Here is a 13854-nt window from a genome sequence, read left to right on the forward strand (position 1 = left end):
TTTCTCCTTTATTGTAAAAATCCTTTAATAAAAAGAATTTTGAGCAAAAAAAAAGAAATGTGTTAGTAGGTTTTTGCCTTTTAATCTGGGAGCAGCATCTTTTAGGAGCAGAGACCCCGATTCCAGTGATGCATCACTTAACTGGGCTACGTTTTGCTGTTTCAGTACGAGCAGTGCTTTATCTGCAGGAGATTATCATTAACAAGGTGCCTCCTACCTCCTGATCCAACCCCACCCCCAACACTGATTAGCTTCTTTCTGTGTACAATGTATAGTTGACAGAAAACTGCTAATCAGTGGTGTGGGCAGCGTTATACACAGCATACCAGGATGGGGATGAGGGGGCCATGCATACCAGCATGCGGATGAGGGAACCATGTACACCAGGATAGTGATGAGGAGCCATGCATATGCAGCGCCCCAGAGTCCTGGTCGTTGCATTAATGTTGCTCTCCCACCAGGGGGAGTGATGTTACGTCTGATGGTACTAAAAGAGTTCACCTGACCAAGTATCAGTCACACACTACACTTCACATTCCAGTCCACCAGGGGGAGCAAAGGCGCTATTTACTAGGCCACTCCTCACACACGGGTAAAACTGGTGGGTTGGATAGGAAGTGAGAGAGAAGCTGCCTGGGTTCGACCCAGAGAGGACCTGTCAGGCAGATAGGGGGAGAAGGAGGAACATCTGAGCTGCAGACAGAGGGTCCCTGTCAGGGGTGGGATCCTGACAGAGGCCAAGCACGAGTTAGAACGTTACGGAGCTGCGCCTGCACTTCATTGCGGCAGCATCCTAAGGAAGGACACGAAGCGAAGTATATTGTGGAGAGTGAGAAACGAGATCACAGCACAAGGAGATAATACCGGGAGGAGGGTCTGCCCAGAGATCGGTGGCCTCCTTCTGAGGCGCGTAGCCGGTGGCCGGAACACCGAGGGAGTAATAGGCTGTACGCATTACTCCAGAACACGGCAGGACAGTTAATTCCAAGTTGGCTGCCCAACCTTTACACCTATGAAGACAACGGAGGCAAATTGTGGGAGAGGGGCGTCTCTAGGGTCCCTATAAAATAGCTCCAGGCCTACCCCGTCATACGGGTTTGTCCTATCCATACCATCTGGGGGACAGAGAGAGAGAAAACATCAGAGACATTCAAGAGAGTTGTGAGGACTATCCCGTGGTGCTCAGCAGGGAGGTACTACAACACACAGGCGCTAGTAGGAAGGCTACTGATTTCCACCTGCAAAGGGAACTCTGGATGTGCCTTCGGACCGGCTGGACTCAGCCAGCCCTGTTAGCAGTGCTCTGGATTGTGGATGCTGAAGTCTACAGTAAAAGGTAAAGAGACTGCAACCTCGTGTCCTCGTTATTTACTGCATCCTACACCATCACCATCTACTCTACTGGGAAGCCCTGGGGACATACTTCACCTGTGGGAAGGTATACCATCTAGCTGCTATAACATCACCCCAGCGGACCCCTCAGCAGCGTCGGTCATCCTGACCGAATACCACAGGTGGCGTCACGAACACCGTACTAACTTAATCCCTTTAATTGGGCGCCCCTCAGAAGGGCCACGGACCGGGTCGGGCCACCGTGACATCCCCCGAGCAGAGAAGGACCCGGTACCGAGTACCCCATTGCCCTACACGTGGGGGGCGCTCCACATACAAGGATGGGGATGAAGGAGCCATGCATACCAGGATAGGGATGAGGAGGCCATGCATACAAGGATGGGGATGAAGGGGGCATGCATACCAGGATAGTGATGAGGAGCCATGCATACAAGGATGGGGATGAAGGAGCCATGCATACCAGGATAGGGATGAGGAGGCCATGCATACAAGGATGGGGATGAAGGGGGCATGCATACCAGGATAGTGATGAGGAGCCATGCATACAAGGATGGGGATGAAGGGGGCATGCATACCAGGATAGTGATGAGGAGCCATGCATACAAGGATGGGGATGAAGGAGCCATGCATACCAGGATGGGGATGAAGGAGCCATGCATACCAGGATGGGGATGAGGTGGCCATGCATACCAGGATGGGGATGAGGGGCCATGCATACCAGGATGGGGATGAAGGAGCCATGCATACCAGGATGGGGATGAGGAGCCATGCATACAAGGATGGGGATGAAGGAGCCATGCATACAAGGATGGGGATGAAGGAGCCATGCATACCAGGATGGGGATGAGGTGGCCATGCATACCAGGATGGGGATGAGGGGCCATGCATACCAGGATGGGGATGAAGGAGCCATGCATACCAGGATGGGGATGAGGTGGCCATGCATACCAGGATGGGGATAAGGGGGCCATGCATACCAGGATGGGGATGAGGGGGCCATGCATACCAGGATAGTGATGAGGAGCCATGCATACAAGGATGGGGATGAAGGAGCCATGCATACCAGGATGGGGATGAAGGAGCCATGCATACCAGGATGGGGATGAGGTGGCCATGCATACCAGGATGGGGATGAGGGGGCCATGCATACCAGGATAGTGATGAGGAGCCATGCATATAAGGATGGGGATGAAGGAGCCATGCATACCAGGATGGGGATGAGGTGGCCATGCATACCAGGATACTGATGAGGAGCCATGCATACAAGGATGGTGATGAAGGGGCCATGCATACCAGGATGGGGATGAGGGGGCCATGCATACCAGGATGGGGGATGAGGGGGCCATGCATACCAGGATAGGGATGAGGAGGCCATGCATACCAGGATAGGGATGAGGAGGCCATGCATACAAGGATGGGGATAAAGGGGCCATGCATACAAGGATAGGGATGAGGGGCCATGCATACCAGGATGGGGATGAGGTGGCCATGCATACCAGGATGGGGATGAGGGGGCCATGCATACCAGGATAGGGATGAGGAGGCCATGCATACCAGGATAGGGATGAGGAGGCCATGCATACAAGGATGGGGATAAAGGGGCCATGCATATAAGGATAGGGATGAGGGGCCATGCATACCAGGATAGGGATGAGGAGGCCATGCATACAAGGATGGGGATAAAGGGGCCATGCATTACTAGGATGAGGATGAGGAGGCCATGCATACAAGGATAGTGAATTGGAGCCATGCATACAAGGATAGGGATGAGGGGCCATGCATACCAGGATAGGGATGAGGTGACAATGCATGCCCCGGCTTAAGCTCGAGTCAAAAAGTTTTCCCAAAATTAAATGCCTCGGCTAATACTCGAGTATATACGGTAAAAGATTAAACATCAGTGAACAGAACAAGCGCAGGTCACTACTGTTAGCAGCAGGTGCCCTCTGCATAGAACAGGTACAAGATGGGATTAGGTGCAGGTGCAGTTCTTGAGCCAGAGGACAGGAATAAGACGACATAATGAAAAAAGAACACATGCACATTTGGCCAATTTGACAATACAAGTTTACAGTGGAGGATGGGCTGTGTTCCCACTAGTGAGATCAGTTGCAGATTTTCCAAACAAAAAAATCTGCAATGTATTACAGTACCAGCAAAGAGATTTTATGATATTTTACCAAATCTTTCCTATGCACAGAGTAAAATTTCTTGATGGAATCTGAGCAGAAATTGACCTGCTGTGTGGCCAGCTTATGTTGTGGATTCACCCCATGGACTTCACTCCTTGCAATGTCCAATGAGAAATCCATGGTAAATGCAGAGTAAAAGATTTGAATCAATCAGCCTTGTTACATCCTGGGCTGACCTAACCTTACTCTTCTAGTGACCAATTGCACTTTCCATTTTTTTTTGGAGAGCAATGGTTTATCAATATCAGAAACAACCTAAGGGAATTTGAGGACCTCTGGTATTTGTCTGGGGTGTGGACAGTTGACCCACAGTGGTAAAATCTATTAACAAGATTGAGCCCAATTCAAAGATCTTACCGGAGCATTCTGGGGTAAAAAGCTTTGAAAAGTCACAAAATTTTAGTGCAACTCAAGACTGTGGTAAAATTTAGCAACTGTAACCATCCTTACGCGATTTTCACGCAGCTCTGACAAAGTGGGAGTATGACCCCTGCTTGTCAAAGGCGAGGTTGCTTACACCACAAATCTTACTCTAGTCGTTGACTGGATTAAGACTTGTGGCGAGGCACAAGTCACTTTTTAGAAGCTCCTAATTAAGGTGTGCACTTCTTAATGAATCAGGAGTGTGTGACTCCAGCACATCTCCTCATCAAGACCGGTGTGAAAAAAGGTCTTGATAAATCAGGGCCATGGTGTCTGTGGTCAGCATTGCATAAGAGAACATCGAAAGATAATACTGGCCGCCCATCAGTTCCCATATTCCCCTTGTACAGATATGACAGCTCACCTATTTGTAAGTATCCATCTGACGTACGATGGTATTTAGAAGGTTTACCCCGTCCTTCATGTAAAGCTTCTTTGTCTGACTGAAGACTCTGAAAAAAACAAGTAAAAAACTAATTCTGATTAACATTTTAAGAGAAGGACCTGTAATATAGTGTGCAGTCCAACAGAAGAGATCCTAAACTCTTGGCATTTTTCACTCAGACGCTGAACCTAGACTGTACACTGTGTACAGATTCTTCTCAGCAGTAAAATTATCAATCATCACTATCAGGATTGCAGTGAAAAATAATACATATTTATAGGTAACACAGCAGCCAGCACTTACAAGGATGGTCACAGCTCACCTCCTCCTTCACCCTGCACAGGGTCATTCCATATCAAGTGATCCAAATATGAATATTTTTTTTACCTTACGTCTTTAGATTTTTTTTATTTTTTGTTTTTATGAAGTACAACTTTAGTTAATTACAAATTAAAAGTTTAGAATTTTTTTCTTCATCAGTTAATTTTTTACAGATTTTTAAAGTTTTGAAAAAGCATGGATTTTGGCCTGGTATGGCTTTACATTTTTTATCATATCTCGGGCTAGAATTAAGATATAGAGGTGGGAGAGGCAGCATTTTTCTCAGAACGGTACCGGCTTTCATTTGATATGTCACAAGACTATGTTTCTTTATATTTTGTTTTGGAGAAATCAAATTAAAAATTTTGATGCGCAATTCTGAAAAAAACATATTTTTTACAATTGTGAAAACATGCATGTGAGTTACTTGTGTCCTTGTTTATATTTGTACAGGGATTCAACTTGGGATCTATCACATTTGTTGTATTTTTTTTTAAGCCTTGAATCATCTGATTTTATGTTTGTGTGAGTTTCTTCCTTTTTTCTTTTCAAATTACAACTTATTGCATTCAACATTTATATGTAACAATAAAGAAACCCAAAAAACAAATACCAAAGTGCCAGAATAAATACATCTTAATCATCATAACAACTTGCTCAGCATTTTTAACCTGAATTCTTTGAACAAGCCAAAAGATAAAAGGTGATCAGTGATCACATCCTCAAGTGTGATTTTCTAAATACAGTCTGATCCTAATTATATGTTACAAACGAGATGAAAAGAACCAATATTTCTACCACCTATTTATACATGGAACCATTTTTTCTTCTACTATATCACTAAACCTGTCATTTCTGAAGTGTTTAAGAAGAATAGTCCAGCAGTTAAATCCTCGTTCTATAAAATATGAACTAATCAAACAATTAATAGTAGGTTGTTACACTGGCCTTCTATCATCAATGTGTCCCTTCTAGAGGATGAAATGTCATCTTGTCCATAAGCGCTCACTAGCAATGACCGTCTCCTTCTGTGTCAGAGTATGTGCAGCTGTCATGGTGCTCGGCTCCACCTGAGTTTTATCTGATTTTTGTTCACTTTTACAATGTCTGATTTTCTTGGATACACAAAGGACGGCGCTGGACCATAAAGTGCAGAAAAGTCACTTCTACGTCTTCATTTTCACAATCTTTGGAGAGTCCAGTAGCTACCAGCGCCGATCATATTCACAGGTCACATAGCCAGTTGTGTCATCCATTGCCGATCTTGTGCCGCCTTCTACCACGTTATGGACGTCACTGTCTTTATTTCCACTACATGGGATGACAGTCCGGTATTGCCGAGTCCCTGTGATGGGTTCTGCTTCCTGTAACCGATGTTATAACAAACTCTCCTCCTCTTCGTAGTCCTGGTTTGTACAATACATGAACTGGATGTTGAGTATTTTTTTCCCTCCATTTGAGGAGTTGCCTGGGTGATACGATTTGGTGTGAAAGTGGCCTCTGGAGGCCCGAGCTGCCGGCCGGTCATCTGCTCTGCAGTCACCGTCTACCCCTGGTCATCCTCAGCCCTAAGGCCGGTTTCACACGTCAGTGGCTCCGGTACGTGAGGTGACAGTTTCCTCCCGTACCGGAGACACTGACACACGTAGACCCATAAAAATCAATGCATCTGTTCAGATGTCATTGATTTTGTGCGGACCGTGTCTCCGTGTGCCAAACACGGAGACATGTCAGTGTTCGTGGGAGCGCACGGATTACACGGACCCAATAGAGTCAATGGGTCCGTGTAAAACACGCACCTCACACGGACATTCTCCGTCTGGGGTCCGTGTGGCGTGCCGGAGACAGCGCTACAGTAAGCGCTGTCCCCCCCACATGGTGCTGAAGCCGCCATTCATATGTTCCCTGTAGCACCGTTTGCTACAGAGAAAATATGAATGATAGTGTTTAAACTAAAGATCCATGTGTCCGCCGCCCCCCCACCCCCTGTGCGCCCCCCCCGCTGGTCAGAAAATACTTATCCGGGTCCCCCGTCGGCTGTCGCTCCTTCCTGGTCTGGCCGCGCCTCCTACTGTATGCGGCCGATTACACTCATGAATATGTGGCTCCACCTCCAATAGGGGCGGAGCCGCCTATTCATGAGTGTAAATGAGCGGCCCCACGTGACCGCATACAGTAAGCCGCGGCCAGACCAGGAAGGAGCGACTGCCGACGGGGGATCAGGGTGAGTATTTTCTGACCAGCGGGGGGGGCGCACAGGGGGTGGGGGGGCGGCGGACACATGGATCTTTATTTTAAACACTATTCTTCATATTTTCCCTGCAGCAAACGTTGCTGCAGGGATGATATGAATCGCAGCTTCAGCACCATGCAGAGTGGGTACCACACGCTCCGTGTGGTACCCACTCGCCATACGGGCGGCACACGTGTGCCGCAGGTATGGCCTCCGTGAGTTCCCAGGCACACGGACACGGATAACTCCGGTACCGATTTATTCCGGTACCGGAATTATCTGGACGTGTGGGACAGCCCTAACAAAGCTTCTCCTCTGTCCTCTCCTGCTTCTAAGCTCTAACATAATAAAATAATACAGGAATATCTAACAGTCATGGATTATTTGGTAAATCTAGACCCCACACTGTTAGACCACAAGCTGAGCAGATCTGAAATCAAGATTTTTGAACTGACACTGTAATAGTTTTATTTTTTAAAATATGATCCCATCATGATCCCATCTTGTATTTTGGTACAGATGTGAATAGGAGTATAACAGGCACATGTGCAGTTTTTGAAATTTTTAAATTAAACGTTTTTTTTTCGGAAATGCCTTTTAAAATTTTGCGCTTGCGTTCACATAGGTAAAATATTATCAAAGATACTCTTGTGACATATCTGGTGAAAGCCTGTACTGTTCTGAGTAGAATGGTGTTTATTTTGTTTATCTATCTCTTTTCTAGCCTGAGTTATGGGGAGAAATGTAAAGGCAGGCAACACCGAAATTCGCACTTTTTGCGAACTTTGAAAATCAATAAAAAATAAAAAAAAAAATCTAGAATTTTTTTCTTCTTCACATTTTGCATTCTCTGACACACTATTACCAAATTAGAAAATCTCAAAAGAATTAAAAATATAGTGGTAAAAATCATTGGTTCACTTGACATGGAATGACCCCACAGTGACCTCTGCACAGGTTACAGAGCATGCCCACAACACTCTCAGAAATCAATGAATATCCTTCAGTTCTACATTTTTTCCTATGATCCATGTGGATGCTCAAAAACATCTCGCTAAATGCTGTTAAAGAGGACATGTTACCAGGTCAAAAGTGGCAAGTCTTTTCTCTTATTTTATTTCCCATGCTCCCCCTGGATATGCAGTTTTCGCTGTGTTTTTTTTTTATATATCCGCAATTTGATTCCACAGTTATAGTTTTTGTCATTTAGTGCACACTTTTTATGGTCCTTACTATCGGGGCGTCACTCACAGGATTCTCTAGGGGGTATGTCTTTAGGCTGCTCTGCGTAATAACCCTTGAGCCATGCACCCTTGGTAAATACCATACAATAATAACACCCATATCTCTGGAAAAGTATAGCAGATATTAATTAAATTAAAAATGGCATATTCAGGGGAGAAGCAGGATTAAAATAGCATAAAAAATGGGAGACAGGTCCTCTTTAGCAGGAATGGAGCCAAGATGACCTGTCCATAATCATGTGCACAAAATAAAATGTTTGAGAAAATCTTAAAAAAAAAAAAATAAAAAATAAAAAACAGATTTCTTTTTACTATTTTCTAAAAATATAGTATACAGTTAGGTCCAGAAATATTTGGACAGAGACATAAGTTTTGACATTTTAGCTGTTTACCAAAACATATTCAAGGTAAAGTTCTATAATTAATATGGGCTTAAAGCGAAGACCCTCAGCTTTAATTTGAGGGTATTCCCATCCTGATAGGAGTAACGGTTTAGGAATTACAGCGCTTTAATATGTAGATGCCTCTTTTAAAAGGAACTAAAAGTAATTAAAAATAATAATAATTAGTAATTAAAATATAGTAATTGTATAGTAAAAGTATAGTAATTAAAAAGCTTTTGAGAGATCTGTCCGAAGCATCACAAAAAAAGCTTGTGGCATGCAGAGCTGAAATCACGAGGATTCAGTCACTGTCCAAATATTTCTGGACCTTTCACTGCTTGTCTCATGTGATACATTTATGGGATTTGTCATAAGCGTATAACGGTATTATGTAAGCTCCCTCTAGTGGCAACGGCTGAGAGCCAGCATGTCTCTGAAATTCATATCTATGTAGGAGATTTGGAGCTTTGTGTCCAAAAGATGATTTTAAATGACATTACACAGTCCGGCTCCAAGACTTTGGCAAAAAAAAACCTTTGAATTGTCATGCCCTTAAATCACAGAGCTATGTCACACAAAATACCTAATAAGTAACATTTCCCACATGTCTACTTTACATCACTACAATTTTGGAACCAACTTTTTTTTTTTGTTAGGAAATTATAAGGGTTAAAAGTTGACCAGCAATTTCTCATTTTTACAACACTATTTTTTTTAGGGCCCACCTCACACTTGAAGTCACTTTGAGGGGTCTATATGATGGAAAATAGCAAGTGTGACACCATTCTAAAAACTGCACCCCTCAAAGTGCTCAAAATCACATTCAAGAAGTTTATTAACCCTTCAGATGCTTCACAGGAAATTTTGGAATGTTTAAAAAAAAAAAAAATGAACATTTAACTTTTATCACAAAAATTTACTTCAGATCCAAATTTTTTTATTTTCCCAAGGGTAACAGGAGAATTGGACCCCAAAAGTTGTTGTGTAATTTGTCCTGAGTACTTCACAGAAGTTTATAACGTAGAGCCGTGAAAATAAAAAATCATAGTTTTTCCACAAAAATTATCTTTTCACCCCTAGTAGTCAGTGTTTCCACAGACCGTGTGTCCGTGGGCAAAACACGCCGTCATGCCTGTTTTTTTAATGTGAGCACGGGCTGCATAACACACAGATGTCATCCGTGTGACATGCATCGGTGCCGGGGAAGAAGCGCTTCAGTAAGCGCTGTTCCCTGACGCTGGGTGCTGAACACGGCTCTCATCATTCTCCCTTGCTCTGCCGGTGATCGTCGCGAGCAGGGGAGAATGATGAGAGTTATATTTAAGTCATAAAAGAGACAGCAAGTGATGGCTGATGGGTCTATTACTCCCATCAGCCTACATCTGCTGCCGATAATATCAGTGACAGCAGGAGCGGCTGATGGGGGTATTCATCAACCGCCGGCTGCACTGTAAATAAATGAAAAAAACGGTGTGGGTTCCCCTGTATTTTCTATAACCAGCCAGGCAAAACTCACAGCTGGGGGCTGCAACCCTCAGCCGTCAGCTTCATCAAGGTTGGTTATCAAACCTAAAGGGGTTCCCACAGTGTTTTTACTATTTATTAAAATAAATAATATTTTAAATAAAACGGCATGGGGTCCCCCCCATTTTTGACAACCAGCCTTGCTAAGGCTCACAGCTAGGAGTTGGTATTCTCAGGCTGGTAAAGGATCATGGATATTCCCCCCCCCCCCAGCCTAAAAATAGCAGCCCTCAGCTGCCCAGAAAAGGTACATCTATTATATACACCAATTCTAGTGCTTTGCCCAGGTCTTCTCACTTTACTTGTAGCGGTGGCAATTGGGGTTCATATTTGTGGGGTTGATGTCAGCTTTGTATGGTCAGGTGACATAAAGCCCATGGCTTAGTAATGGAGAGGTGTCTATTAGGCACCTATCCATTACTAATCCTATAGTTTTGTGGCAAACAAAGACACAGCCAGAATAAAGTATTTTAGTAGAAATAAAACAAAACACACTTTCTATTTTATTTAAAAATAAAACTCTGTTATACTCACCTGACACCTAATTCCAATGAAGCCCTCGTTCTCCTGTAATAAAACTAAAATAAAAAAACAACAATATCCCTCAACTGTCTGTCATTCTGTCCCACACTGTAATCCTTGTCTGGGGGATAATTAGTATTCAACCTGGACGGTGTCAACATACGACCATCCAGGCTGTGAACCACTGGTGAATGAGCTGCTGCGAGCGCAGTGTCAGTGACTGGCGGTGACTCCGGTCACTGAGGCTCCATTCCCAGCTGGGCTGAACTGCGGTGAATTTCGGTGAGATCCCCGCTAGCACCAAGAGCGCTCACGCTGCGGGGTCTCCGATCCAAAAGCAGAGGTGCTGTTAGCCCTCTGTTGGTTTCCAGAATGCTGTGACTGCTCCTGGCACTTAGTGCCAGGTGTCAGCTGTCAGAATAAGCTGACACCCGGTGGCGATCGCCCGCGCACCCACCGTGTGCGTGGGCGATCGCAATGACGTAATATTCCGTTCATGGTCAAATAGGCCCAGATGACATGGCCAGAATATTACGTCTGATGTCAGAAAGGGGTTAAAGGTAGACTGTTGCCATGTATTTGCTTCCCCATCTGAGAGCAGTATGATGTAGGAGCAGAGACCCTGATTCCAGCAATATGCCACTTAATTGGCTGCTTGCTGCAGTTTTGATTAAAAACTTTTCTCTGCTGCAGATTTTACAGCTCTCTAAATGCCAAGTTCTATGTAACTCCACCCACATGTTTACACTACCAGGCCAAGTAGCCCTCCAGTGATGATCTTCTGATGATAAAACCATGATTTTATGAAAACTACAGTAAGCAGCCGAGTAAGTGACATATCGCTTGACATATCAGGGTCTCTGCCTCTACATTATACTGCTTTCAGATAAAACTTCAAATCCTGGCGGCAAATCGAAAGGCTAAATTTGAGAACACAGCGCCTGATTCATAGCTTCTGAAGGGTACGATTTCTTCAAACTTGTCACTCAAAATATTACTTCCACAAAATTGAGTGACCCTAATATTATATTATAGCAGATTTTATAAAAAATGTAAACATCACAGGAAATACTGTCATGCTACTGTATCAACGACCAGCACCCAAAATATACGAGCTGCAACAATGGAAAATCTCTGCAGCCGCTACTAGATGGCAGTATGGTCCTGTATATGAATGGATCATCACACGGAGACGCCATTCATGGCTGATACATTAATAGCTAAAGAAAAAAGCTCCAGAGATGTAACACAAAGACCAATTTATCTGTATATTACAGATCCTCAGATAAGTTCAGTCCGCTGCAAAACAAGATATATCTTGGTACTTTTTTTTTATTACTCTGCTTTATATGTGCCAGGCAGAGCGCAGGAAGCCGTTAACTTGAAAATACTGCCATGTAAACTGCATAGACAGGCAATTCATTTCTTCACCTGCAGGAGATTTACTATTGAAATTATAGGAAACGAAAATATTGTTGTATGGTTTATCGAGAGCCGTCTGTGCCTCTGAGATCTGAGACTCTGGTGAGCAGTGATGCGCAAAGTATTCCTTACTCTGAATATAGATCTTTAATACATCACTGCATCACTAAGCACCGGCTCCTCTAGTGATATATGTCCCGATATATACACCGCTATGGTATTTACTGGGCTCCTCTAGTGATATATATGTCCCGGTATACACCGCTATGGTATTTACTGGGCTCCTCTAGTGATATATGTCCCCGGTATACACCGATATGGTATTTACTGGGCTCCTCTATTGATATATGTCCCGATATATACACCGCTGTGGTATTTACTGGGCTCCTCTAGTGATATATGTCCCGATATATACACCACTATGGTATTTACTGGGCTCCTCTAGTGATATATGTCCCAGTATACACCGCTATGGTATTTACTGGGCTCCTCTAGTGATATATGTCCAGGTATACACCGCTATGGTATTTACTGGGCTCCTCTAGTGATATATGTCCCGATATATACACCGCTATGGTATTTACTGGGCTCCTCTAGTGATATATGTCCCCGGTATACACCGCTGTGGTATTTACTGAGCTCCTCCAGTAATATATGTCCCCGGTATACACCGCTGTGGTATTTACTGGGCTCCTCTAGTGATATATGTCCCGATATATACACCGCTGTGGTATTTACTGGGCTCCTCCAGTAATATATGTCCCCGGTATACACCGCTGTGGTATTTACTGGGCTCCTCCAGTAATATATGTCCCCGGTATACACCGCTATGGTATTTACTGGGCTCCTCCAGTGATATATGTCCCCGGTATACACCGCTATGGTATTTACTGGGCTCCTCTAGTGATATATGTCCCGATATATACACCGCTATGGTATTTACTGGGCTCCGCTAGTGATATATGTCCCAGTATACACCGCTATGGTATTTACTGGGCTCCGCTAGTGATATATGTCCCGGTATACACCGCTATGGTATTTACTGGGCTCCTCTAGTGATATATGTCCCCGGTATACACCGCTATGGTATTTACTGGGCTCCTCTAGTGATATATGTCCCGATATATACACCGCTATGGTATTTACTGGGCTCCGCTAGTGATATATGTCCCAGTGTACACCGCTATGGTATTTACTGGGCTCCGCTAGTGATATATGTCCCGGTATACACCGCTATGGTATTTACTGGGCTCCTCTAGTGATATATGTCCCGATATATACACCGCTATGGTATTTACTGGGCTCCGCTAGTGATATATGTCCCGATATATACACCGCTATGGTATTTACTGGGCTCCTCTAGTGATATATGTCCCGATATATACACCGCTATGGTATTTACTGGGCTCCTCTAGTGATATATGTCCCGATATATACACCGCTATGGTATTTACTGGGCTCCGCTAGTGATATATGTCCCGGTATACACCGCTATGGTATTTACTGGGCTCCTCTAGTGATATATGTCCCGGTATACACCGCTATGGTATTTACTGGGCTCCTCTAGTGATATATGTCCCGATATATACACCGCTATGGTATTTACTGGGCTCCTCTAGTGATATATGTCCCGGTATACACCGCTATGGTATTTACTGGGCTCCTCTAGTGATATATGTCCCGATATATACACCGCTATGGTATTTACTGGGCTCCGCTAGTGATATATGTCCCCGGTATACACCGCTATGGTATTTACTGGGCTCCTCTAGTGATATATGTCCCGGTATACACCGCTATGGTATTTACTGGGCTCCGCTAGTGATATATGTCCCAGTATACACCGCTATGG

At 44.3% G+C, this 13854-nt stretch overlaps 1 protein-coding gene across 2 annotated transcripts in view; it reads right to left on the reverse strand.

Moving 5' to 3' along the window:
- MGAT4B (alpha-1,3-mannosyl-glycoprotein 4-beta-N-acetylglucosaminyltransferase B) overlaps positions 1-13854 on the reverse strand; it is a 381341-nt gene that overhangs the window by 27720 nt on the left and 339767 nt on the right. For both annotated transcript variants that reach the window (XM_077266297.1, XM_077266298.1), the window contains exon 13: positions 4333-4420. In XM_077266297.1, coding sequence (XP_077122412.1) covers positions 4333-4420 — 88 coding nt within the window. The remainder of the gene's footprint in view (positions 1-4332; positions 4421-13854) is intronic.

This window comes from Ranitomeya variabilis, chromosome 5, assembly GCF_051348905.1.
Source record: "Ranitomeya variabilis isolate aRanVar5 chromosome 5, aRanVar5.hap1, whole genome shotgun sequence".
NCBI classification, from domain to species: Eukaryota; Metazoa; Chordata; class Amphibia; order Anura; family Dendrobatidae; genus Ranitomeya; species Ranitomeya variabilis.